The following is a 26,503-nucleotide window of genomic DNA, read 5'->3' as shown; positions in this document are numbered from 1 at the left end:
GCTGTTGTTCAAAAACGAGGCATGATGTAAATAAAGTGCTTCTGTATTTGGAATAAATGTACAGAGAAAGAAAGGAGCAAAATTCAACAGGAAAACCCAGAAATTCTGAAGATTAATCTCAGAAGTTTTCTTAAAAAAAAAAAAAAAAAAAAACCTGGAAATTTCTGAGTTTCAATAATGAAAGACTTTTGACTTTTGAATCTCAGAAATGTCCCTGTTTGGTTTTGAAAATTTCTGAGTTTAATCTAAAAGTTTTTTAGCTGAAATTTACTGATTTTTTTTTTTAACCCTACAATGACCCTAAAAGGTTATCGTACTTCTTTGAGTTTAGTAATCACATTCGTTGAGCTGCTGATGTTTGATTTGGTGTGTATCTAAATATATAAAAGCTGCAGATGCATTATAGAAATCCTCAGTACTTTAAATTATAAAATCTTTGATGGTCAGGAAATAATCCTTTAGTTTATATTAAGCTTAAAAGTTACAGGAGGAAAAAATAAGGTTGTGCAACAACGTTTGGCTCTGAGATGGACTGGCGATCTGTCCAGGGTGACCCTGCCTCTCGCCCAAAATGTCTTGCTGGAGATCGGCACAAGCAGCCCTCCTGACCCCACTAGGGACAAGGGTGTAAGAAAATGGATGGATGGAACAATGTTTGGCTAATGTAACTATTAATAATTATATGATTGAGAATTAGGACCACTTAAAAACAAAAAAGAATTCAAACTTTTTTCCCTCCAAATTCAGAATTCTGACTTTAATCTTCTGAGATCAAAAGTCAGAATTCTGTGAAAAATGAGAATTGTGACAAAAAGTTAAAATTCTGAGAAAAAAAAGTCAGATTGAAGAGAAAAGTGGTTGGAATTCTGGAAAGCGTCTGAATTCTGAGAAAATGGTCAGAATTCTGAAAAAAGTAAAAAGCCCTAATCCTCTTCTGTATAATTATGATTAACAAAATGTCTGACCATTTAATCTTTTTTAGCATTTTTCTTACACACATAAATACCGTAAATATTATTCTTTGAAAGCACAAAGGAAACATTCTCAACCTTTTTATTTTACAAGATTACAAAACCTGATTCACAGCCACCCAGTCTGATTTACAAGGCAAAATATTTCTGAGTGGAATTTGTGCCCATGCTCTCCTGATTAAGAGGAACTATGAGCCAAACACATTCAGCCTCTGTCAGGTTCTAATGCTGTAGCTTCTCACAGACACAGGTGAAGGAGTGAAGCTGACACCAAACTCTGCACACATACCAGATATTTACATACACTGTGTAAAAGAAACACCAAGATATTTTTTGTCACTGTATGAAGTTAACTCAGACCACACTTTTCTTGTTTTAGCTTAGTTTGCTAAATGCCAGATACATTTTGTAGAGATTTTTAAAAAAATGTTCCTTGAATTCAATAGTTTACATACATTTGGTCATAACTGTATTTTAAACTGTGTGATTTGGGTCTTATGCAGGCAGTCCCCACAACATGGTATGGATTAGGAAAGTGGTCCTTACAGTGTATCAAATACAAGGCTGCATGCACACACACACACACACACACACACACNACACACACACACACACACACACACAGACACATACACACACGGATGAATGCACACCCACAGGCTTATACACGCCCAGGTTAGGGATGACATCACAACATTTGTTGGCAAGAAGCAGTTTGCTGTCTCCAATCAGAGCTTCTCAAACTTCCCCTGGTGGATTATATCAGAAGTTTCTTCTCTGCTGTTGTTGCCCTGGGTTACCTTTTACATAATTCATGGCTTGGTTTCTGATATGGTGGATTTCTCCTTCAAACCAAACACTTCTGTCTTTAGTGATTGTGTCTCATTAACTTCCTCTGTTCTGTGTGTTAAAACATGGGTGTTTGCCTGAGTTTATGTTTGGACCTGTTGGTAAAAGTGAGCAATATGGAACCCATTCAGTAATAAAAACAGCAGGTAGCCTGGAGCAGCATTAACTGCTCATATAACAGCATTATCTACCAAGGTGGAGTCAGCCTGCAGTGTTGTTCAAGAGCCAGTGACACATTTGGAAGAGAAAGTCATGTCATGTTTTTTATGCTTTTATTGAAGCCTCAATCAAAATGTTGTCTTGAATGAAAGACCCAAGACTCGTTTACTTGATAAATTTTGCCGTGTTTCCATTTAAGCAAATTTATTTTCGCAATTCCAAATTACGCATTTACATTAGGGTGATAGAGCGATGTATTTTGGTCAATGGAAACACAGTTAATATTTGTTTTAGACTTTATTGTCCACCCTGCCAAGAAGAGTCTTAAATACAGACTTAACAAGCATTTTTCCCATGCAATCTTGCAACTTGTCCGATTCAAATTAGGGAAATGAGACCTTATTTAATGTGTTACATGGTTATGGTTGGAACAGTTTGAATGTCAGATTAACAGGCAATACATAGAGGCAATACAAAGACACAAAGAGTTCTTGGAAATAGAAGAACTTCCTGTTTGGTTCATTTAGAAATTCAACACTAACAGGTTTTAAGATTTCTACAACTTATTTTGTACACAAATTCATTTGTTTTGGTTTGGTATTAATTTTCTAAATAATTCACAGCAGTTCTGTTTTTTCCATGTTGAATTGAGTGTTGTAACAGCAAGAAAATGTTAAATATTTCTGTTACTGAGCAAAATGAATTTGAATTCATTTTGCTCAGTAGTTCTGTGTTTTACAGCCGGTTAAACAGTCTAAGTTTAGAGATACTGGCAGGTTTTTTAAAATTAATATGTGGAAGTCTTTCCTGCACCATTTTCATTATTTGCTACTCCAATATAAACAAGAAGAGCCTGATAAAATATTAATATTGACAATTGAGAAGGTAAATGTAGGGTCAGGGGGTCAGCGCCCTGCAGACTGAAGGTAGCAGAGATCAGAACCGTTTCCTTCCTGCTGGGTTCTATAAAGACAGAGGCTTCACTCCCTCTGTCCTCTCAGCTCCGCCTACACCCTGAATATTTCAGCAGCTGCTATCTGTTTAAAGGACATGTTTGTCCTTACGGTTGCTATGGTCACTGGTAAATTTTCCAACTGCCAGCAACAACCTCAGCCAAGGACCTGGAAGATGTATGTGTCCTTCCCATTTCTTTTAGGTCAACGACCAGATGAGACCCGTATTTTTAGATTTCCAGACAGTCCACTTAGGAAAGGTTTTGTTGGCTTTTGTGTCGATCAGATTAACGTGTTTCACAGCAGAAAGCATGGCCTACTAACCAACTTGACGGTGACTCTGGTGTCAGTTGCTTAAAAGTGATACCATTGGGGTGTCTTTGATGGATTTTAAAGTTGTAGAGTAATGGGAGCCGACAGTATCGTCACAAGATCATAACAAGACAAAGGAAGCTAATAAAAAGAAACCACAACTAACAGCAATGGCTTTTTGTGGAGCAGTGACTGCAGTTTGTGTAGTGTCTGGATGTGTAGTCAGAACCAAGAGTGATGTGCTTCACTGACACAACAGACTTCCTTCAGAATTTCAATTTTCAGCCATTGAAGCATCCAGATTTACCACGCCTAGTTTCTTTTAGTGCCGAATTACAATGCATGTATCACATCAATGATGTAAAAGTCAGATAAAGTACAATATGACAGTTTAGACTGCAGACGATTTGAAACCTATTAGTTATGTGTCCAAATTAATTTCACATTTGGAAGTGGCACAGATCAGATTTTTTGGAGGGTGACACTACTAGAATAGTACTGCTTAGAAAAAGTTGGATGTTGGTCGCATGTGGTTAAAAAAGTCGGATATTTGTCACATGTGGTTAAAAAAGTCGGATATTGGTCATGTTTGTGTAAAGAAAGTCAGACATTTGGGTAGAGAAGTCGGATTTGGTTGCATTCAGCTGCTGTTTGAACGCAGCCTAATTTCACACCGAGTTCAGATTGAAGATGGCCCCATAGCCCTCCACTGGGATTTGGTCTGGAAGCTAAAACAATACTCGGAATTCATTCACAGACATTTTCAGTTGCTCCAAAAACAAGCCAGTGCAAAAAAACAAAAAACCCACCAGACGTTGTCCGGACAGCCTGTTTTCACAGGTAAAGAAAAAGATTTCAAACTATGACATAAAACATTTGTTTTGTATTTTGAGGTTGATCTCGTCATCTGTAAGGTTAAAGCCTTCTTGTTTAACATGAAAGCTCATGTATCTTCATGAGAAAAGGGTGTGTCCTGCCCTTCAGCTACTTGTCCCCACCACACCTTTATGAAACCGTTTGGGTCGACAGACAAAGCCAGAAACCCGATCAGGGAAACAGAGATAAAAGCCTTCCAGGTGAGCTTTCTTTCATTTCACAATATTTACTTGGCATCAATCTGGATTTTTTATCTGCCCTTCTAATCCTTTCAAAGCTGATCTCATGTGAGGGAGTGCTGCTCATTATGCAATCCCACCAGGAATAGCGTTCCCACTGCGTGGGGCTGCAGCAGCCTTTGTGTGGGGTTTAGTTTAGGGCGAGAGGGCGATATATTTTGGTAAAAACTTGATTGCTTGTTACAACCATCTGTCTGCTTGTAATGAGCTCATTTCAACTTAATGGGAATATTGATTTCCTGTTAGTAGAAACATTACACAGAGAAAAGCAGCAGATGGTGTGAGTGATGTCACCATGTGTGAAAGCAGTGCCAGGTTTCATTCTTTCACTGGATCCCTTTACATTTTGGTATGGTCAAGGTTTTGTTGAAAGTAAGAACATCTTATTTTGTTTATAAATTTTAAAATTTGTTTAATATTTAATTTCAGAAGAGTTCTGCACACATTTTTTTTCTGACTGTAGTATTTTAAATTTGGGAAAAGGACTAAACATTGTTTCTCTGGAAATCCCCACTGTTACAATCCAATACACTGTTATCAACGTCTGTACAAATAAATGTAAACCTAGCATCTTTAATGCATATAAAGGTTTTTAAAAAGTTGATCAAATTGTCTAAATGGAATAGACTCTTTATTCTTATTGTAACAATAAGACATTGTGTAAAGAAATTTTGTGCACTTCTTAAGATGAAAAACAATTTATTAAAATCAAGATCATAAAACATAAAATAAAATATCTAATCCAAAGGTAGTTTCTATCTGTTCTACACTCATGTCACATCATTGTTCATCTTGTCCTTTGGTAAAAGTGAACTTAAACCAGTTAAGAGAGTCCTTTTTCTCATAGCTACTCTTTAAAATGGCTAAAACTGGAGAAAATGCAATTAGATAGAAGCAGATATATGTTGAAATTTATAAGTGAGGTAATGGCTACAAGTAAAAAAGCAACTTTCCTAAATGTGTTCACACTGTCACAGTCGGAACTTTGATCTACAAGGCTGGACGAGTTTATCAAGTTTGTCTCGCCTTGGTGTTTAGGAAGCAGGCTAAATTAGGTTAGCGTTAGGGAACTAAAACGTGTCTTGTTCTACGGTCACAAACAGTACTCTACTGATACTGACCTATGCTCCTGGGAGATTTGGGTTCAACATGAAATTAAGGTGGAAAAGCACCACATCTGGGACTAGATTTTAAAACAGTAGACGGTGACAGTAGGGGTGGGCGATTGGGACTTTAATCCCTAGTTTTATCGTATTTTGTGGTAATGTTGCAATTACAATAAAAGTGACTATTTACTTCTGTTTTAGGTAACTGTATGACTGTGACTATGTCACAGTAATTATAGCCCCACAAACACAAATAAAGGTCTTGAAAAACATTCCCATATGTAATGTGCTTCTTCAGGACACAATTCACATAAAGAAGTATGATCAGTATCACACTAAGCTGCACACGGTAACTCCATTTTCCATTGTATTGGCATTTACTGACGCTTTCATTGAACAAACAGTGCAGAAAAAAGTCAAACTATTAATCCTCACAATAAGGACAGTTTTGGGGGTGCTTAACCATCATTAATAAAAATCCATCTTGACAGTGATAAATCAGAATTCTTATCATAAGAAATCATGATTAATGATAAGCGATACAACAAATGCCTACCCCCTATGAAACATCATTCTCATTTAAATACAAGTCAAGGCACTGGTGATATAATGAGTTGTTTCTTTTTCCTTAGATAACAGAAACTAATTCATGGAAAATGGTCAGAATGTGTGTGGAGTTGTGAAAGCTTTGCCCGGTCTCAGCTGAGGTGCAGCTAGCTTTCAGGCCGGCTGGCTGCTGAAAGGAGAAACTCTGGAACAAACGGAGCACATCTGAGTTGTTACAAGGCTTTTGTTGCCTAAAAAGCAGCTGGGTGGGGGTTAAACTGGGCTAGAAAAAAACTGAATTAAATTTTAAATGCCAAAAGATTTCACAACATAAATCAGGTCCCGTCCCTGCTGTTCACAGCAGTTTCTTGGTACTTTTGGGCGGTGGTGAAGTTCTACTGTACGATATTTCTGATTTCCCAGAAGGCTGAAGTTTAGATGACAAAGTGCAAACAAGAACAGCTGATGTGTGTTTAACTTTCTCTGAGATTGTTCCTGGGGATATTTTAAGCCAAACAGTTCTGTGCATTTAAACAAAACTCTCAAATGGAGCATTTGGTGACTGAGAGGTGATGCTGCTTAGGTGGAGAAAACCTGTGAGTTTAGTCTCTAGCAAGACATAAAAGCAGCTGTTTAAGGGGTTGAGTCGTAACCACTAGCGTACACACATGCAGCACCTCCTCCCTCCATCTGTCTCACTCTCTGTTTGCACAACCCCACACCCTCAGCCAGCACAGGAAACTTTCCAAGAAAATCAAGAATTTTTTGTTTTGGTTTTTTTTGTTGTTTTTTTTTTTCACTTGGAAGGAGCAACATCATGAAGGAAACTGCTTTAAGTAGCTTGCTATGGCTGTCATCCATGATGAAAGGAAACCCTGAGCATTGTTGATTTGGTATTGTAAAGGATGGGTGTAATATTCTGAAGGAGTTGGGCTCCAAGTTATCTGATATGGATGTCAACATAAAACAGACTGGTCACATAATTTTCTTTGAGTTTTACATTATGTTATAATTTTATTCCCTCATCTAAAACATACCTGGCGTGTTGCCTTGATTCTTTCATGCTTGTTTGAGAATTAATTTAGTCTCCCGTGGCAACCGTTCAGTTGTGCTAAATGCGTATGTGAACATTACATGAGGACGAAGCTTGTCTTTGGAGCTTGAGCTTCCAAACTACCAAGCTTACGCCTTACAGAGCACCCGTCTCCCGCAACTCCCCCTCTCAGCTCCTTCAAACTAGCCGGCAGCAATTAGCAAACCCCATTGCACCCTGTTTCGTCACAAAACAGGGTGCATCTGCAATGAGCTCATTAGATGAGGTGCTTCCCAGTATCTGTGTTCCCATTATAATTGTGCGCAAAACTTTGTCAATATTCAGCCAATGTAAAAAAAACCACAATTTCTCAATTGCCATTTTTCCATTAAATAAGAAACGCAACTAAAATCAGATGTGAATAAGTTTGTTTGTGCGATAAATCACTAAAAAACATGCCATGCCAACTACTTTATGTTGGCTTCTTTGTGGTTTGCGCCAGTAGACACATCTGGTTATTGATCATGTGACCCGTGTGATGTGAAAAAGTGTTTCCATTACAGTTTTGTGATATGAACAAATTTCAATAAAAAAAAGATGTCATCCTAGTGTCAAAAGTTTTTGACAAATCAGAGTTTTTTCAAAATTGCTGTTTCCATTACGCAAATTTCTTTTCAAAATGTCAAATTGCTCAATTATATGGTCAATTGAAATGTAGCTGCTGAAACACTGGCGAAAACATGTTGAAGAGGGTTAACAGAGGAATAATGTTGTGATGACTTCCCGAGTTTCAGAAAGAGAGCTTCTTAAAGAGACAGAGGCCCAATTTCAAGGTGTTAAAATTAAGAAGTCAAATTTCTTTTAAGTCACATTTGGTTTTATAATTTATGCAACAACTGAAGGTAACATAATTACTTAATTGTGCTATAAAATGATTCTATGTGGCTGGAAAACACATAATACTGCCCCTTTGGTAGGACTATAAACATGTGAATGTGCTGCAGTGTTTTGTCCTCCTCTGTAGACTTCCTCTCAACCTGTTTTTCACTTTTTGACCCCTCCCTCCCCATAACCACCTCCTCTCCATCTCCATCCAGGCAGCTCTTACTCATGTCAAATCCCTTCCCATCATGCCTTGCCTCTCCTTCACACATCTCCATATTTCTTTGCTGTGTCAACAGAACAACAATGAGGTCCTTGCCTGCCTAGCGGAGCGTCCCTGCTAAAGATGGCCGCAGAAAGGTAGGAGGCACACAGTGATTCGCGCCCTCTCCTCAGAGCTCCTACATTCCTTGTCAAGGATCCAACCGGCGGAGCCTCACGCGCTAACTGAAAGCAGATGGCAAAACTTTGTACCTTATTACAGTAACTTCTGTGGATGACGGGATTTGTCTCTAGTTCTGGGGGAAGTCAGTGTGTCGGAAAAGGGATAAGTTGTGATTTCTTCCTAATTTAAGGTTGGAACCCAGAGGCTGTAATTTGTGCAGCTGCAGCGTGTCCTGCGGTCGATCCGCTGCACATGTGCGTGCCGCTCCATGGACAGCGAGTGTTTACCGCCCGGCTCCCATTGGGGGATTTTCTTTCAGCCTATAGTTGTGGTCAGGAGATTGCCTCCACTCATAGTGGGAAAGTTTTGTCGATTTATGTCGACTGTTCTTTTTTTAGGGTGGAATAATTACTAAAATGTTTGTAATTACATACACAGGCTCAAATATATAAATATATATCTATATATATATATATACACTCTGCCAATATTTGGTCAAATGTCCCTTTGTAAGAGGCACCACAACCACAGAGTCTTTGTCAGGATCAACAATGTTTTGGTTAATTCTGGCTGGAAATGGTAAACTGGTTGGTGTCATGGTTCCTATTTAGTGCTGTTTGTAAAGTTACAGTCAAAAACTAACAGCAATAATTTGGATTATTCTGCCTTTCAGAACAAGAAGTGTTACAGTTTCAAACTAAATATTTAACTCATATGCAAATTCACTTGTCGGTAAATGGAAGTGGACAATGGTGAATGGAAGCGTAGACGGTTGCAAAATCTTACTGGACTCTTCAATGTTTTGCCTTTGAAAGACCAGAATGGCAACAATCAAAGTTTGTCTTCCCTCTTCTGGTGGTTAATCAGAACAAACATCTGAAACAAACTTTATATGCACAGAAAATAATGTTAACTTTTCTTACACTGATTTATTTTATTTTTATTTCATTGTCCTCACTTAGGATTAGGGTTTTAAATTGAACATAATTAAATCCAGGTTTTTATTAACCTCAGATTAAATGCATTGTTAGATTAAATCACTTAACTTTAACACATTAACCCCATCGATCGTATTTCCCAAACAAAATCTTTTCATTGAGAAATTTGTTTTTTTCAAAATTGATGTAAATTTATTTTTGTAATTTCAATCTTTTGGTTATTCGAGGTGAGGGGCTAAGCACATGCGTTGTTTGACGACATGCTAAAATCACAGTGCTGTACAGTGAACTGGCATGACAACTACAGCTGACTCGGTGTTTCAGCTGTGACGTCTAAACGTGGAACTTTTTCCCAATCAACATCTGAAAATACCAACAATTTCCAGGCAACGGTCTTGTATAAACTTAACTTAAATCAACTCATTTCTGGGGAAAATTGGGGGCTCGTCCACATTTCTGAGCGTGCTACTTGCATCCAGAGGATTTTAAAGCCAGAGCCTGTTTACTGTCTGGCATCAAATTTTCTCTGTAATGAAAGGATGTCGGAGGGCCTGCAGGAATCCTCTCTGGACCTCGGGGGCATTACTAAAACTGTTTGACAGCTCAGTGTGAAGTCTAGGGAGCAGTGAAGTCTAGGGAGCAGCGAAGCAGGGACGTTGAATTTCTGTCTCTCCTCTGTTGCGTCATGTCACTGTGCCTGTTGTTGTTCTCCTTCCTGCATGCCTATCATAGCTGCTACCCAGCCAGGCAGAGGTTAAGACGGGGGCCAGCCTGCCCGACTCAACATCTTCATATCATTCCAGCATTTCTGCTGTTTTATGAAGCAAGATTTTGTGGTTCTGTGAGTGATGATGGGTATTTGTGTTTTCTTTTTCCACATTCCCTAGGTTTTTCCGATGTCACTTCCCTTCCCGTGGCTCTGAAGGCTCTCAGTAGGCATCTTCTCTGTGTGACATGACTAACCCCACGTGATCTGGTGACCATGATGGCCTCTGTGGTTGCCAATGGAAACAAAGATGGGCAGTCTCTGGTGTTGAAAGGGGTGGACCCAGAGACGTGCATGATTGTGTTCAAGAACCACTGGGCTCAGGTAAGGCACCAGAAGTTTTAGGAGGCTTACAGCTGCATCTCAATAAACTATATGGTTTTAAAGAAGTACATTTTAAAGAAGTAATTCAACTAAAAAAAATCTAATTAATATGTTTTGTAGATTTATGACACATAGAGTGAGATATTTACATGTCAATAAGAACACAAAATTCTCTTTTTCAGAAAAGTAGAGAAGAGCAATGGAATAATCCCTTTTATTGCTCTAACTGTGTTATTTGTCTCCTGTACTTTTTCCTTCAACTAAACTTTCCATTGATTCGCTTTGCTTTCGCAGTGTGAACATTGATCGATTTTGGCAGTAATGCTTTTTTTGGCTTCCTTTCTTTACTATTAAAATGAGCAGAAATAATTATATCATTCTGTTCGTCATGAATATATACACAGTACAGTAATATAAACGTTTTTTTAATTAACTTTTTGATCTGGTTTGTTGAAATGAACCAGTACATTATTGAAATAAATGTGGGAATGAAAAAGAAAATCTATGAACTACTCATCTTAATTTAAGCTTTACTAAAGGCCTGAAAGCTTCTAATGAACCAACCTCCAAACATATTCATTTAATCATCAAAACTGTGATATATTTCCTACAATAACAGTTTGTAGAATTGTCGTAGAAATCTATGAAACAGAATAAACACTGAGATAGCTGAATGCAGTTTCTTGTGTCCTGTCCAGTTTTCCTCGAAGCGTGGCGTTAAAAACCGCAGCCGGGTGAGTCGTTTTGAAAGTCTTAGCTGCTGCCTCCGAGCCTGAGAGTAAAAGTGACCTCAGTAAACCTCAGTGGTGAGGGCTGCTGGAATCTTGGCAGCATGCAGCAGTTTGTCTCTGGCTCTTGGCTCTCTAAAGCGCCATGTTTACCCCTGTAGGACCAGCAGGGCTGAACTGGGCCTCCTCCCTCCGTCCTGACTGAGAGTGATGGGTCGGGGTACACAGAGGTCCGATAGGAACTAAGTGTGGTCCCTAACATCACCGACCATAGCTGTGTTTTCATTTTAGTCTAAGTCTGCATTTTCTTTGTTGCTGCCAGAAGCTTCCTTTTCCAGGGCTTGGCTGAGTCGGTTAAATGTAGCCTGATGTTGTGGCTTTTATTCCAGATGGATTTCCAGTCTCTGTTTTCTGAAAGCTTTAAAGCTGCAGTATGGAACTTTTACAAATTTGTGCCATTGTTATACATCAGCTTGTTGATTAATGTTTCATTGATTATGGTTCAAAAGCAATAAGTGGGTTTTTAGTCTTGATTGGACTGTGGTTGCTTTCTGTGAGGCAGTTAGTTTTAAAATTAAATTCTTTCTGTTGGAGTAAAACTTCAAAGTTTGTATTCTTCTTAGTGCGTGGTCCATCCCTGGCCAGGTCAGCAGATGCACATGAAACTCCGGACAATACCAACCTTACTTAACCTCAGATGGTTTGTATGTCAGTGGAAGCATAACAGCAGCTTGAAATGCAGTCTGGATTCATCTTTCTCCTTCATGTTAAACCTTATCAAACTGGTCAGTCCTTCCCACTGTGGGAAGGGAACCAGACATCAGGGACATACAACCGTAATGTAAAACATTCTGTAAAATTTAAGCACATATAAACACATAAAATCACAAAAGTCAAAGAAAACATTTCCATACCAATTTTTCATCAAATTTTTTTAGGGTTAAATTTAAAGAATGTTTGACACTAGCTACGTTTCCATTCCAAATGTACACAAAACTTTGCCAATATTCCACTAGGGTTGTAATTTCCATTAATTAAGAAATGCAATCAAAATCGCATGTGAATAAGTTTGTTCATGCGATAAGCTATTCAAAAACATGATGCGCCCTCCAGCTACTTCCTGTAGTCGTCTTCGTGGTTTGCGCCACTGGCAAAATCTGGTTCTCAGTCATGTGACTCGTGGTGTGAAAAAGTGTTTCCATTGCAGTTTTGCAAAATAAACCAATTTCAATATGGCCAAAAAAAGAAAAAATCCCACCTAATCCTAGTTGCAAAAACTTTTTATCAACAAACGAGAATTTATTTTGAAATTGGCATGTTTCCATAAAGCAAATTTAGTTTCAAAATGTCAAAACCAGTCTCTTTGTTAGATGAAACATTTTTCTTGAAGCATCTACCTCTGAACTACAAAGCTTCACACACAGTTAAGAGGCAGAACTCGGTAATTTGACACCAGCACCATGTGATTCGTACTGTTGTGCCAACACCCATAACTCACCCATTCGCAGGACTTGTTCAGGGACTCAGTGAAAACTCAGAGCTGTTTAATGAGCCCAGAGCCGCTGTCTGTTGATACCTCTGTCACAGAGGAGAGATGAGGAGAAAGAGAGGGATGAAGAGGAGTAAAAAGGGATGAAATGATGTTGGAATGAGGGATGAAGAGGAGTCAAAATGATTCATAAAGTAGGGATGAAGTAGATGAGTTGGAAAAAGAGGTTTTCTGGATAAAAACACATGTCCTAAGTTTACATTGGAACTGTATTTGTACTTTTCCACTAACATTTTGAGTGAAAATGTATTAAACGTTGTTTCCAACATTCCGTATTGGTGTCTGCTCTGATGGAGCCAAAGACCACAAACCGAATTCCTCCAGAGCTGTCAGACTTCATGCCATTCTTCCGCTAGAGATGAAGAAAATAAAATTTAAAAAAAGATATTACAACATTACAAGTTCAACACATTCTCCGCCTTTTGTTTAAAAAAAGCTGCTTTTCAGCAAATAAACAGAAACTAACTCATGCTGCCTGGCTGATTTACAGACCAGGACAAAAGAGCCAGGACAAAGATGAGCCCTGAAATCCAAATCACAGGGACCCATCAGGTCCATCAGACCCATCAGGTCCATCAGACCCATCAGGTCTATCAGGCTGCGGCTGGGAGGATAAACTCTTTCTAAGCTTCCATTAGCTATGCCCAGTTCTCTCAAACACAACCAGTTATTGTCATGGCAACAGTGTCAAGCTGGGGACACTGGGCCCATTATTGTGACTCTGGTTTCTACCCAGTGGACACACATGGGAGGGTCTGCCAGCAACAAAAGCTGCTTTCTTCTGAGCTGCAGAGTTAACTTTATTTGTACAGCATGAGTCAGTTTCCACTCGGTTTCCATCCGTTTTCCACTTGTTTTCACCTGATTTCACCTGTTTCAACTGGTTTTCACCAGTTTCCAAATGTTCTCCGCCCATTTTTACTGGTTTCCACCTGTATCTTCCCATTTTTGATCCACTTCCACTCGGTTTCCACCAGTTCTCACTGGTTTCTATCCATATTCCACTCATTTTGACCCAGTTTCCCCCTGGCTTCCACCTGGTTTCCACCTAGCAAACACGTTTCAAACAGAAGGTAGAAATGCTGCAAGCATCTTATTGCTTCAGGTGAATATTGTAGAACAGACAGACTCAGATAAAGTGATCCATCTGTGTCCAAATCAGAGCAGATCAGCCATCATTTTTTCCTTCCCTTTATTCCTAGATTTTCTACCACTTTTATAATGTTTTTATGGAGAGAAAGGAAAACGCATCTCTTCCAGAGATGAAGCTCACCTACAGATCAGCATCCTGGGTTAAATCAAAGTCTCTTCATTTAACAGCTGGTGTGTGTAAACTGAGATGCCGCTAAAACAACCAGGAATGTTCTTCAGAGTCCCACCAACAGAATGTTTCTGGGTTCCTTCCTGCAGGTTGTGAAGATCCTAGAGAAGCATGACCCGCTGCGCAGCAGCTCCACGCTGGGGGTCATCGGCCTGGTTGGCGGGGCAGCAGGGGGCCCCCGCTTCGGCCCCATCCCGGGAGACGAGGCGAGCGCTGTGCAGAACTACGTGGAGCACATGCTGTTCCTGCTGATGGAGGAGGAGAGCGGCCTAGGGGGCGCTATGGGGCCCATCCTGGAGTTTGTGGTAATGGAGAATGTGATGGAGCGCCTGTTCGTGTGGAGCCTCCGTAGGGAGTTCACTGACGACATGAAGTTGGAGCAGCTGAAGATGTACGAGATGCTGGTGGGCCAGGCGCACCAGCCGCTGCTACATCACAAGCCCATCCTGCGGCCCCTCATGATGCTGTTGTCGTCCTGCTCGGGCGCGGCGGCGCCGGCTGTGGAAGCGGAGCTGGTGCTGCTGCTCCACCAGCTCTGCTGCGTTCTGGCGAAGGACCCGTCCATTCTGGAGCTGTTCTTCCACACCAGCGAGGACCAGGGGGCCACCAACTTCCTCATTTTCTCCCTCCTCATCCCCTTCATCCACAGGGAGGGCCCCGTGGGTCAGCAGGCCAGAGATGCCCTGCTGCTCATCATGTCGCTGTCTGCCGAGGATGAGAGGGTGGCCAAGCACGTTGCGCAGAACACCTTCTTCTGCCCGGTGAGGCTCCCACACCGCACACACACACTAAGTGTTTCTGCTCTAGTTTCTGGTGAAAATGTATTAGTACACCTGAAAGAAGAAAAAAAAAAAACACAACTTACCTGAAATTTTCAGCAAGAAACAAAAGCTGGTTAAATCAATAATTCCTTAGTATTGATGAAAAAGTAGTAGTTATAAGTGAAATAATGGGAAAAAAAATTCACTGGCACATTATTTCACCTGTTACTTTTTCATCAATATTAAAGGATCAGTATTCTGTAAAATTGACCTTTTTAGCTTTACATCATGTTATAATGTTATTCCTTAATGAAAAACAGACCTGGAATGTTGCCTTGATTTTCTGAGAAATCTTTTGATCTCCATGGTAACCATTCAGCTGTGTTTAACGCCTGGGGGAACCTTACGCCACCTTTAAGGACGAAGCTCCTCCTCAGAGCTGCAGTTTCTGAGCTTGTGGAAATGAGCTTCTGTTGAGCTCATTATACAATCTATTTCTCAGCAAATCCCTGGTAAAAAAAAACATTGTTAAAAGGTCAATAGAGGAGCCATGTTGTGATGATTCCCTGAAGGCGGAGTTTCAGAAAGAGCAGAAACTTTTAAAGACGGAGACCCAATTTCACAGCGCTAAATTGCAAATTCAAATTTCTTTTAAATCAAATTTGATATATACAGTATTTTTATAACAACTGAAGGTTGTTATAAAAGTTACATCATAGTTACATCATTATGCTATAAAATGGCACTATGTGCCTGGAAAAGTCAAACTATTGACCCTTTAAGGAATTATTGACTTAAAGGGGCAGTAATATGTATTATGTAGATGATACAAACTGCATAACTGGAATCAAGAATGGAATGCATCTGAGATTGAAGGTCCCAGTTCTCACAGTGTGCTGTCTCTCAGGTGCTGGCCACTGGACTGAGTGGGCTGTACTCATCCCTTCCCACCAAGCTGGAGGTTTCCAGTGAGGAGTGGCACTGCCTTCACAAGGAGGAGTGGCTCCGGATGCCCTCTCTGGTCCAGTTTCTCAACTCACTGGAATTCTGCAACGCTGTGATCCAGGTGAGCCTGTGGGGTGGAGTCTTTGTGGGGGCAAAGGTCACAGCCACCAAAAGGACTCTCACAGATGGTCCTCTCAAACCTCCAGCTGCCGTTAAATCTAAAAAATTTAGGTCACTTGTTTTAATATTTTAGGAGGTCCTAAAACATTCTGAAAGGAGCTTAAAATAGCACAACCGACTTGGTAAAATCTCATTATCTGATAATGATTTTGTGCAAAAAAAAAATGTAATGAATATGTTTTGTGTCACCCATAGACCTTTCATATTCTGTTCAAGGAAGTACAATAGGCCACCCTTAAAGAACACAGCCTGGTTTCTGGAGCAAACCACAGGGAGTCAAAAGATATTTCCTGTTCTTGTGCAAACATGTGGTCCTACAGTATTTCAGTAACGGCCCCGTTTCTCTTGATACTGTTTCCAGGTTGCCCATCACACCATCAGAGACCAGCTGCTGGCTTACATCTATAATGGTTTCCTTGTACCTGTCCTCGCACCAGCACTGCACAAGGTTTGTTGTTTTTTCCCATTACCATCACATGCGACTGGTTCTTGATGACAAAGCAGAGGTATCTGGATTATGCCAATTTCTGCTGTATGCAGCTCACTCTAGAGGAGGTGATGACCACCACGGCGTACCTTGACCTCTTCCTGAGGAGCATGACCGAGCCGGCCCTACTGCAAACCTTCCTTTCCTTCCTCCTCCTCCACCAGCATGAGGGCGTCTACATTCTAGATACACTGGTCAGCCGCATCAACACACCCTTCCAGGTACAGAGCCAGATCCACACATTCTTTCCAATTTCAATTTCAATGTGTTAAACTACAAAGTCAGATTTCCTTTAAGCCATGTTTGCTATATGCAGCATTTTTATGACAACAACTGTCATAAAATATAGTTACTTGATTGTGCTATAAAATGGCACTCTGTACCTGGAAACCACATAATACTGCCCCTTTAAATAGATCAGGTCAGGTGGATATTTTTCCTCATCCTTTTTTGTGTCTGTGTGTTTCCATGACAATTCCAGTTGGGAACGGTGTCCCTGGCGCTGTTTCGGACTCTGATCGGCCTCTACTGCGAGGATGTGATGCTGCAGCTCGTCCTCAAGTGAGTGGCTCATGTACTCATTTATGACCAGATGAGCCTTTCCCACCAGGATTATCTCTCTGCCGTCCCCTCTGTCAAAGCCCCCCCGACCGCCCGGGTTTTCCTGACTCGCCTTCCTGCCTGCCTCTGCAGGTACTTGATCCCCTGCAACCACATGATGCTGAGTCAGAGACGAGTGGTGAGGGAGAGGGACTTCTACTCAGGATCTGCGGCCAAGATCCTGGCGCTGACGCCGTCCTGCTGCTCCCCTGACCGCAGCCCCCCGCCCCTCCGCCAGCTGGAGTCCATCCTCTTCTCCAAGGGAGGGGAAACTCCAAACAACTCCAGCAACACAGGTAGCTAAGGAGTAGGGCTGTAGGATAATATCGATATCGCGATATATATCGATATTCATCCGCAAGTATCGTAACATCCAACTGTCACCTTGCTCACTCACTGCTTGCTTCGCCGGGAGAGTGATTAGGTCATCAGGCTTAGAGTGATTCCTTCAGATGTTAAGTGTCAAGGTTAAAAAGGTATCAAACTATTCAGAGCAGGGTGCTTGGTGCACTTTATTTACTTTATAAATCCATGTAAGCTACAGTTTGTACTGTTTCAATTAAAAGAAACATGTTTTCTCACCACTTCTTTGATTCTTTTTGTCCAGCTGTCGACTTTAAGTCTGTGTCCATGTCCAACCAGAGCCAGGTATTGTGTAGTTGGTGCTTTTAATCAGTTTTCAGTTAAATTAATTCAATCCAACTCTATAACAGTCACAAAATATCACCAAAATCACTCTGTCCCTCTAAAATCTTTCAGAAAATCGTAAAAGTGTATTGAATCATATCGTCTGATGAATATCGCAATATGTATCGTATCGTGGACAGAATATCGTGTATCGTATCGTAAGATTACTGTATCACTACAGCCCTACTAAGGAGTGTATGGAAGTTAGACATGATACGCTGTTGAAACTAGATATTTAAACGACATGAAAAGACACAAAACCCTCCCTTTCTCCATGTCTGAGACTAAAACTCTTCCAGGTTTTGATCAGTTATATTTACTTGTTTATGCCACCAGTGATTGTTTCCATCCTAAAAACAATGGGCAAAAACCACCAACCAAAAAAAATGGAGGACAATGCTTTCCTTTTTATAAAAGTGCGAACATGGAAGATCCTCTTTATGTTTCTGATCTACAGTGTTCTTTTAAAAAAATGTTTCCAGAAACACAACAGATGACTTTGTTTTATTAGATATTGTTCACTTTATTCCTAGGCAGGTGAAAAAGTAAAAATAAATAAATAAATAAAAGTCCTTAGTAAGCTTGTTTTCTCTGTACCTGATTATATTTTAGTAAATTATTTTCTGAGGTAAAAACTAGAAGTGGACCTGCCCAGCTGGAACTCACTGTAAAGACAAAATGTCCTCTAATCCTGCATAAGCTTCTTGGTGGGTTTATTTCCACTCGCCTGAGGAGCCATTGTGCTTTCCTCCAGCATAAACCTCCTTATGAAGTCAAAATGAACGAAAGCTTTTCAGACACATTTTAAAGCCTCTAAATCTGCCATATTTGTGTCAGGAATGTTGCAGTAATGCAGCTGTGATGTTAAATGTTGTAGAAATGAGCTGCAGAGAGGCCAGGAACATAAAAATGAGATATAAGTGATCATAGAGAAATGTGTGTCAGGTGTTGATCTGCATGTAGCTGCAGTGTGGAACAGGGAGGATGATGATGGTGTGTATTACCAGACACTGAGACCTCCTGCTGCTCCGCTCTGTTACATCACTTTACCTCCTGCTGTTGATGTCAAACTCATTATTTCTGCTCTGCAGCAGTTCCAATAGACAGAGTGGTGGACAAACTACTCAGTACTAGAGTAAAAGTATTAACACTCATGATCAAATCTTTCTCAAATAGTAAAAGTTCAGTAGATTTACTCTAAACTTGACTAATGTTAAAGTATTGAAGTACTTACTTTTGCAAGTACTAAAGTATTCAAAAATACAAAAGATATTTTCTAATATCAGTACTTGCTGATGTAATCTGATGATTTATTAACATGTAGACCAGGGGTGTCAAACTCCAGTCCTCAAGGGCCGCTGTCCTGCAGTGTTTAGATGTGCCACAGGTAAAAAACAGTGGAACGAAATGGCTTAATTACCTCCTCCCTGTGTAGATCGGTTCTCCAGCGCCTTGCTAATGACCTAATTATTCTTTTCAGGTGTGGTGCAGCAGAGGCACATCTAAAAGTTGTCTACAGGTGGTGTAGACAAACTGTCTACCTTCAGCATAAAAATCCAATTTAAAAAAGACACCTATTTTTAATATTATTATTATTATTATTATTATTATTAATATAATTATTTATGTAATAATAATAATAATAATAATAATAATGTTGTTATTATTATATTATTATTTAAAACAGTAACATTGGTAACTGTTAAATTGTCCCAGAAGTTACTAGGATAAACCATAATGTTGTTTTGAAGCCATTTTCAAGCAATGTAAAGGTAATGGCCTAATAATGCAAGAACACATTCTGAAGGATCAATAAACTTTCAGTTTTATTGAACATTAAACACTGGAAGTGGAAGACATTTTAAATGTGCAAGATAAATAAAAAGAAACAACAGAAATAACAAATAAAATGAATTATGAATCTCTATAAACAAAATTATTCTTCAAAGAAAAAGGCCAAAGCACCTGAAGACTTTTGTCATCCAGTTTTTCATAAAAGAGCAAAAACAACAATAAATTATGCAAATGGAAATTATTGATCTGGTTGTAATTTATCATGCGATGAACTGATTTATTGCAACAGGGCTCCATAGGGCTGCTGCTTTCTTCAGTTTGTGTATTTTATTTTGTGTCTGTCTCCATCAATTAAGGCTAATAAATGAGATGGATAAACATGGCCGCCTGTTCTCTGTCACCATCAGACCAGCAGGGCAGCTGCTCAGACGAGGATGACGGCTCTGGGAACCGCTGCACCATCGGCTCAGAGATCTATCTGGACGTCAGCTACCTGCACTACCTCTACGATGCCCGCCTCAGCATCAGCGGCTGCATCCGGGCCTGTCGGGTGTGGTCGGCGCCGTACGACGGCGAGAACCCGCCTCCGGAGCGGTACCAGGCGGGCGTCCTGGAGGAGCCGGCACCAGATGGCCGGCAGGCTCAGAGGAGAGTCCTGCCCCCACCGGCGCCACCGCCGCTGCTGCCGCCGCCGCCTCGCCCCCAACCCATGAAAGAGCTGGCCTCCTTCGCCCAGCTGGAGCTGGAGTGGGACGACAGCTTTGACGCGTGTCCAGTACAGGAAGCTGAGGCCTCAGCGGACCCCAAGCCTTCCTCTGAGCCGCTCCCCAAGCACATCCAGGAGATGAGGCGGTCGGCCATCATGCTGGTGAAAGGATCATACTCCGAGGAGAGCGACTTCCAGGACGACGTCATGGTGTACGACCTGGTCGCTAAGAAAGACGTCTCAGAGACGGAGCGGGCACCACAGGTGGACGAGGCCCCTCCAGCCTCACCGAAGAACGGGCTCAGTAGAACCCTGACAGCCGATAACGCAAAGAACAGCTTAAAAGCCAAGGTCAAAGGTCAGACTGACTGCAACGGGAACCTGCAGAAGGCGACTAACACCAGTGAGGATCTTCTAGCTCAGTATGAGGAGCTGATTCGCTCTCTGGTCAGCGAGGCAGGTGGGAAACCGGCAAGGGCTGATGGAGAGGTGAGGAAGACTGCAGCAACAGAGGAAGAGGAGGAGGAGGAAGAGGAAGAAATAGACTTCACTTCCTTTGCAGCTGAGACTCCAGAGTCAGAGAAGCCACAGTCTCCGGTTGGGGCCATCCAGAGGTTCAGGAGTGGAAGCTCCAGAGGAAACTATGCTTTACCTTTCACAGGTCAGTTCAGACTCACCGCAAAAACACAACATGGAAACAATCAGAAGCTGCCTTTTCAAACATTTCACTATTTTCTTTAAAAAACACAGTTTAGCAATTGGTGTGTTTTTGTACTTTTTTGTTTTTTCTAATTTTATTGAACGTTATAAATTGCAAATAAAATGACAATAATACAATAAATTATAAACATTCAAATGTCTGGGTAGAAGTACAAACATATTAAAATTTCACTGCTTCTCCAGCAACATCACAATTTTGACTTCTTCCTATTTATAAGTAATGTATCAGTATACCTTCAGAACCTTTATTATGAATGTGAATGACGTGTTCACAATATTCTGATAGGTATGAATATTATTTAACTCTAATAATTTATATTATAAAGTCTTTCTTCCTTTGAAAACAACTTTTGAATATTTTCTGTTAAATAAAGCACACAATTAAAATCACAAATAAATAAGTTTGTTCACTAAACATGCAGCACCGTCATTATCCTATTACTTCCTGTTGCCTTCTGCTATGTGAATTGCACCACAGACAACATCTAGTTGTGTATCATGTAACAAATGATGACAAAAAAAATGTGGTTCCATTATTTTGTGAAATAAACCAATCTTCATATGGCCAAAAAAAAAACAAAACATCCTTGTGCAAAAACTTATTGAAGAACAAGAATTTTATTTATTTATTTATTTATTTTTTTTTTCAAAATCGGAGCGTTCCATTGAGCAAATGTATTTTCAAACTGTCAAATTGAACCGTGGTCGATGTAAAAGCAGCTAATGCTCCTCCTGCAGGTCCCTTCATCAGCGTCCTGCTGTCCCGCCTGGAGAACATGCTGTCCAACAGCCTTCATGTCAACCTGCTGCTGACGGGGATCCTGGCCCAGCTGGCTGCTTACCCCCAGCCGCTGCTCCGCTCCTTCCTGCTCAACACCAACCTGGTGTTCCAGCCCACCGTCCGCTCGCTCTACCAGGTAATACATACACACACACACACACACACACACACACACATACAAAAAGCTTATTTCACTTACAGCTAGTACTTTCCGTTAATATTAAGGAATTATTGACTTAAAGCTATGAAAGCATGTTAGGGCCATTGTACATACATAAAAAAGGACAAAATTTCCTCCAAACATTTCAGAATATTTCAAGTAAATTTTGGTTCTGCAAAAGTCAAAGATTTTCAAGATATAATACGAAAACATTTTAGATTAATCTCAGAGAAATTTTCTAGAAAAAAACTGGGAATTTCCAGAGTTTTTTTGACCCTAACATGCCATTGTGTAATGGAGCTTGTTTTAACTTAATATTTCCTTTATATTGACGCAAAAGTACAAAGGTGAAATTATCTGCCAGTAGAAGTAGTACTTTTATTATCAATATTACAAGCTTATTTCACTTACAGCTAGTACTTTTCGTTAATATTAAGGAATTATTGAATGATCAACTTTAAACAAGCTCCTTTATTTTGCTGAAAAGTTGCTTGAATGTTAGTTTTGTCTTATTTCAAGTTTACTAAGATATTTGCACTAGAAACCAGACCAACTAGAAGGTTTTGTGTTTTTACCTTTAGATCATGTGGAAATGAAGATTCTGAGTAAAATGATTTTTCCTCAGGTGTTGGCTATTGTGAAGAGCCAGATAGAAGAGCTGGCCGCCTGCAGGAAGGATTTCTCAGAGCTGATCACTGTGGCCCAGCACTGGCTGCTGGCCAGGGAGGCCTCCTTCATCACCACAGGTGAACACACACCTCAGCTTGGACTGACTTCTGCCTCAAAAACTGAGTCATCTAGTCCAGCTCATTTTTTATATACATTTTTCACTATCAAAACAGCAGAAATATGAGTAATAAATTGTAACAAGCTGAAGAAGAAGTGCAGTTGAAGTATTATTTCAGCTCTCTAAGACAGAATGAATGAGGCAGGTTTTAAGATGGCCAGTGTGGCTCTCCACCCAGGGTGCCCTTGTGATGGGGACCACATTGCATAAACACAAGAATCTAGAGCAAAAAAGTAATTTTGCTCTAGATTCTTGTGCAAATATCTTAATACACCAGAAATAAGACAATACTAACTTACAAGTAACTTTACAGTAATATATATATATAAGCTCATTTTAAATCAATAATTCCTTAATTTTGATGACAAAGAACTAGTTCTACCAGTGAAATAATTCTAAATTATAAATGAAAAAATCTGCCAATAGATTAAATTTGTTTTTATCCATTTTAAGGACTTATTGACTAAATAAGCTGCTATTTCTTGCTGAAATGTTACTTGCACATTAGTTTTTTCTTTTTTCAAGCACACTAAGATATTTGCACCAGAAAAATAGGTCAGAAATACTTGATAATATTTCATGTTTTTACAGTGCACAGCTACAGCCTGTCCATGTTCACACATTCAGTTCCTTCTAAAGTCACTCATGTTCATCACTGATCATGACTTCATGCAGCTAACAGTTGCAAACCAGACAGAAAAGATTCCAATAACAGAAACATGAATAGTTGTGGTGATATAAAAACGCTGTGCCACAGCAGCAGCAGTAAGAGGTGATGCCTCATTTACAGGTCTGAACAGATCAGATGGTTATTTTCTTCAGGCCGTGTTTCTGCAGGTTTCTCCTCCTCCTCCTCCAGGCCTCGTCTTTCTGAGCTCCAGTCCGGCATTTGAACTGGATCTTCTGTAGCTTCACAGCTGAAAACACTCTGAGAAATATCAGCAGGGTGTTTGTAGAAAGATGAGCAATGGAATAAGTGCATATCTTATTCTGTTTACTTGGAGCTGTCTGATTTTAGGATTTTTGAATCATTTAAAAATGGAGAAATCGCCTCATTTTCTCTCCGTTGAAACATTCACCTGTTTGTTTTGGGTCCTTGCAGATAAAACCAGCAGCAGCAGGTCCAGCCAGTACGAAGGAGGAAAGATCCTGAGGAACTCCCCGCCTCCCAAACCCAAAGCCATCTCTCTGGATCAGACAGAGGTCTTCGCTACGGTCCTCTTCTCTGAGTTCCTCAAAGAACTGGCAGCCATCGCTCAGGAGCACTCCATCCTGTCCCACGTTCCCATAGAGGAGTAGGGAGCCACATCAGTGCCTTTTCAGGTGCTGTTTAATTAATCAAAGGGTTTTCCCCCTTTTTTTTATAGAAAGATTTTGAAGATATTTATTTTTTCAAACGAATCAACTTTGATTGACTTCCATCCTCCTGCCTCTGAGAAGCATGTAGACAAACTGCAGCTCCTCCCACCAAAGACTTTTATATTTTTCCAAACGTTTTCTGAACCGTCTGAATGTTTCCTGCAACCAGCCCCAGCAGCGACACGCTGCTCTCTGTGATTTCGTTTCTGTCTCACAAGTTCCCTTTAAGCGTCAGGATGCACTGCAAAAACACAAAATCTCACCACGTAATTTTGAATTTCTAGTACAAATATCTTAGCCCACCTGAAGTAAGACAAAACTAATTTACAAGTAACTTTTTCAGCAAGAAACTGGAGCTTGATTGGATCAGTACTTCCTTTATATTTATGTTTTAAAAAGTACTGGTTCCACTGGCAGATTATTTCACTTATGGCAACACCTTTCTCATGTTATAAGTGAAATAATTTCCAAATTGAACTAGCACTTTTTCATTAATATTAAGAAATTATTGACGTAAAATAAACCCCTATATTTTGCTGAAATGTTACTTGTAAGTTTGGTTCCTCTTATTTCAAATGTAATAACATATTTGCACTAAAAATGAGACCAAAAATACTTGGTAATATTTTGTGTTTTTGCGGGTTAATATTCAACGTCGACTCATTATTTTGCTTTTTGTAGATAATGAGACCTTTTAAGAAACTCTTCCAGCTACAGCTGTTACAAGTTGAGTCCTAATTGCTACAGATTTCACAAAGTGCATTAGCAGTCTTCAGGTTCAGATGTTTCGGTGCTAAATCACAGCGGCGCCTCAGGCACCTTTTTCCATTTCTGACCCGCTGTCGGCTCTGCACATTATCCATCGTTCCCTACATGATTACTGGCACCTCTTGTAAAAAAGATATATATCTAAAAAAATCTTGAAATAAATGCATCTGTGATTGCAGCAGCAGAATCGAATAGTAAAACTAAAAAGTTCCAACCTCTACTTTAAATATATTTATTTAGGAAGGATATATTTTTTCAAGATGGGTTGTGCTTAACAAAATCCCCAACAGTTACTGTAAAATATGTGTAGCTAAACATTTCATATACATTCATAGACTTATCTGTTGAGTTCATTAGGTTGTGTGGATATTTATTACTAGTCTTGTTTGACGTCTTTATCTCTTGTCTGCCTGGTGTGAAACATGTGACCCACGCTGCAAAAACATAAAATCTTACCAAGTATTTTGGTCTAATTTCTTGTGCAAATATTGTAGTACATTTGAAATATGACAAAACTAACTTGCAAGTTAATTTTTAGCAAGAAATATGAGCTTGTTTTACATCAATAAGTCCTAAATATTAATGGAAAAAAAGCTGATTATTTCTCCTATAACATAGGGAAACTAATAATTTATCATTATTACAGAATTTCTAATTCTTATGAATTTTGCTTAGAAGTTAGTTTTGACTTATTTCAAGTTTGCTAAAATATTTAACTAGACCAAAAATACTTGCTGAGTTTTATTTTTATTTTTTGCAGTGCAGAGATCCATTTTGCTCAGCCTCTATTCACAACATGAAAAACAATAAAACATACCAGTCTTTGTCCATACTTAGCTGACCAAGTGGTCAAATTATTTCACTTATGGGAAAAATGTCTTGTTATAGGTGAAATTATCTGGCAATTCTTAACTTTAGACAATCTCCTAAATGTTGCTGAACAGTTCCATGTAAGCTAGTTTTGTCTTATTTGAAGTGCACTAAAATAGTTGTTCTAGAAAGTAGACTAAAATTATTTGGTACGATTTTGTTTTTGTAGTGTAAGCACTCAACATGGGAGAATCTTCCTCTGTGCAGACAGAGCGTTTGCATACTGTGGCCTGGATTAATCACTGTACATGTTGTATCAGTCCCAGCAGATCCCATTACAGATATGTTACAGTATCAGACCCGTAGTAAGTATGCTGGAACTTTAGACCTGCTTATTTTCATACAGCATGACAACACAAGGCAGATGTGCAATAATGTGGAACTGATGGAGGGATCTTCGGTCACCACGACTCCTCGACGTTTAATCATCATCATTTATTTAAGACTTCTGCGCTCTTTCAGCTTTACAAGGGGTGCCAAAAGACGCCATCTTTATCTCTATATGTGTGCAGAAGAGCAGAGCCAGGTTCACCACTGCTGTATGTAACGTGCCTTTCACTTTTAGCTGTTTTATGATGTAAAAATTATAAGGAAAATGTTCTGAGAAAAAAAAAAACCTATGCAAATGAAATGTATTGGGAATATTAGTTGCTAGATCACTGTGATTACGGGTAGGGGTATTTAAAATGTTCGTTGAGTGTTTTTCTTTTTCGTCACTTTCTCTCTCTTGCTTGTGAAAAAGCGTTTTAAAGCTGATAAAAGTATAAAATCACTTTATGGAGGGTTGACGCTCATATCTGTCCAGTGTAATCTTATGGCACAATAATGATAATCTGGAAAATGAAATAAAAGTCTTTTATAGACCTTGCCTGTTGGTAATTTTATTTATGTAGCACATTTTCAGCCACAATGCAGTTCAAAGTGCTCTACGTGAATTAGAAAGAAATAGAAATAAAACAAC

General features: G+C 39.7%; 1 protein-coding gene across 5 annotated transcripts in view; it reads left to right on the top strand.

Annotated features, from left to right (window-relative positions):
- fhip1aa (FHF complex subunit HOOK interacting protein 1Aa) overlaps positions 1 to 24,353 on the top strand; it is a 30,685-nt gene extending 6,332 nt beyond the window's left edge. The window contains exons 1-13 of one of the 5 annotated variants that reach the window (XM_007549653.2): positions 4,258 to 4,320; positions 8,226 to 8,286; positions 10,137 to 10,339; positions 14,027 to 14,698; positions 15,606 to 15,764; positions 16,185 to 16,271; positions 16,364 to 16,531; positions 16,792 to 16,871; positions 17,004 to 17,206; positions 19,799 to 20,758; positions 21,556 to 21,734; positions 22,384 to 22,504; positions 23,648 to 24,353. In XM_007549653.2, the coding sequence (XP_007549715.1) occupies positions 10,232 to 10,339; positions 14,027 to 14,698; positions 15,606 to 15,764; positions 16,185 to 16,271; positions 16,364 to 16,531; positions 16,792 to 16,871; positions 17,004 to 17,206; positions 19,799 to 20,758; positions 21,556 to 21,734; positions 22,384 to 22,504; positions 23,648 to 23,844 (2,934 nt within the window). In that variant the 5' untranslated portion in view covers positions 4,258 to 4,320; positions 8,226 to 8,286; positions 10,137 to 10,231 and the 3' untranslated portion in view covers positions 23,845 to 24,353. The other 4 variants (XM_007549654.2, XM_016670337.1, XM_016670339.1 and 1 more) reach the window with 4 other exon arrangements.
- Positions 24,354 to 26,503: the final 2,150 nt, after the last annotated feature.

The sequence above is a fragment of the Poecilia formosa genome, unplaced genomic scaffold (assembly GCF_000485575.1).
Source record: "Poecilia formosa unplaced genomic scaffold, Poecilia_formosa-5.1.2 Scaffold32, whole genome shotgun sequence".
Taxonomy (NCBI): domain Eukaryota; kingdom Metazoa; phylum Chordata; class Actinopteri; order Cyprinodontiformes; family Poeciliidae; genus Poecilia; species Poecilia formosa.
Note: the sequence above shows the minus strand (reverse complement) of the source record. Positions and strands in the feature narration are given on the sequence as shown.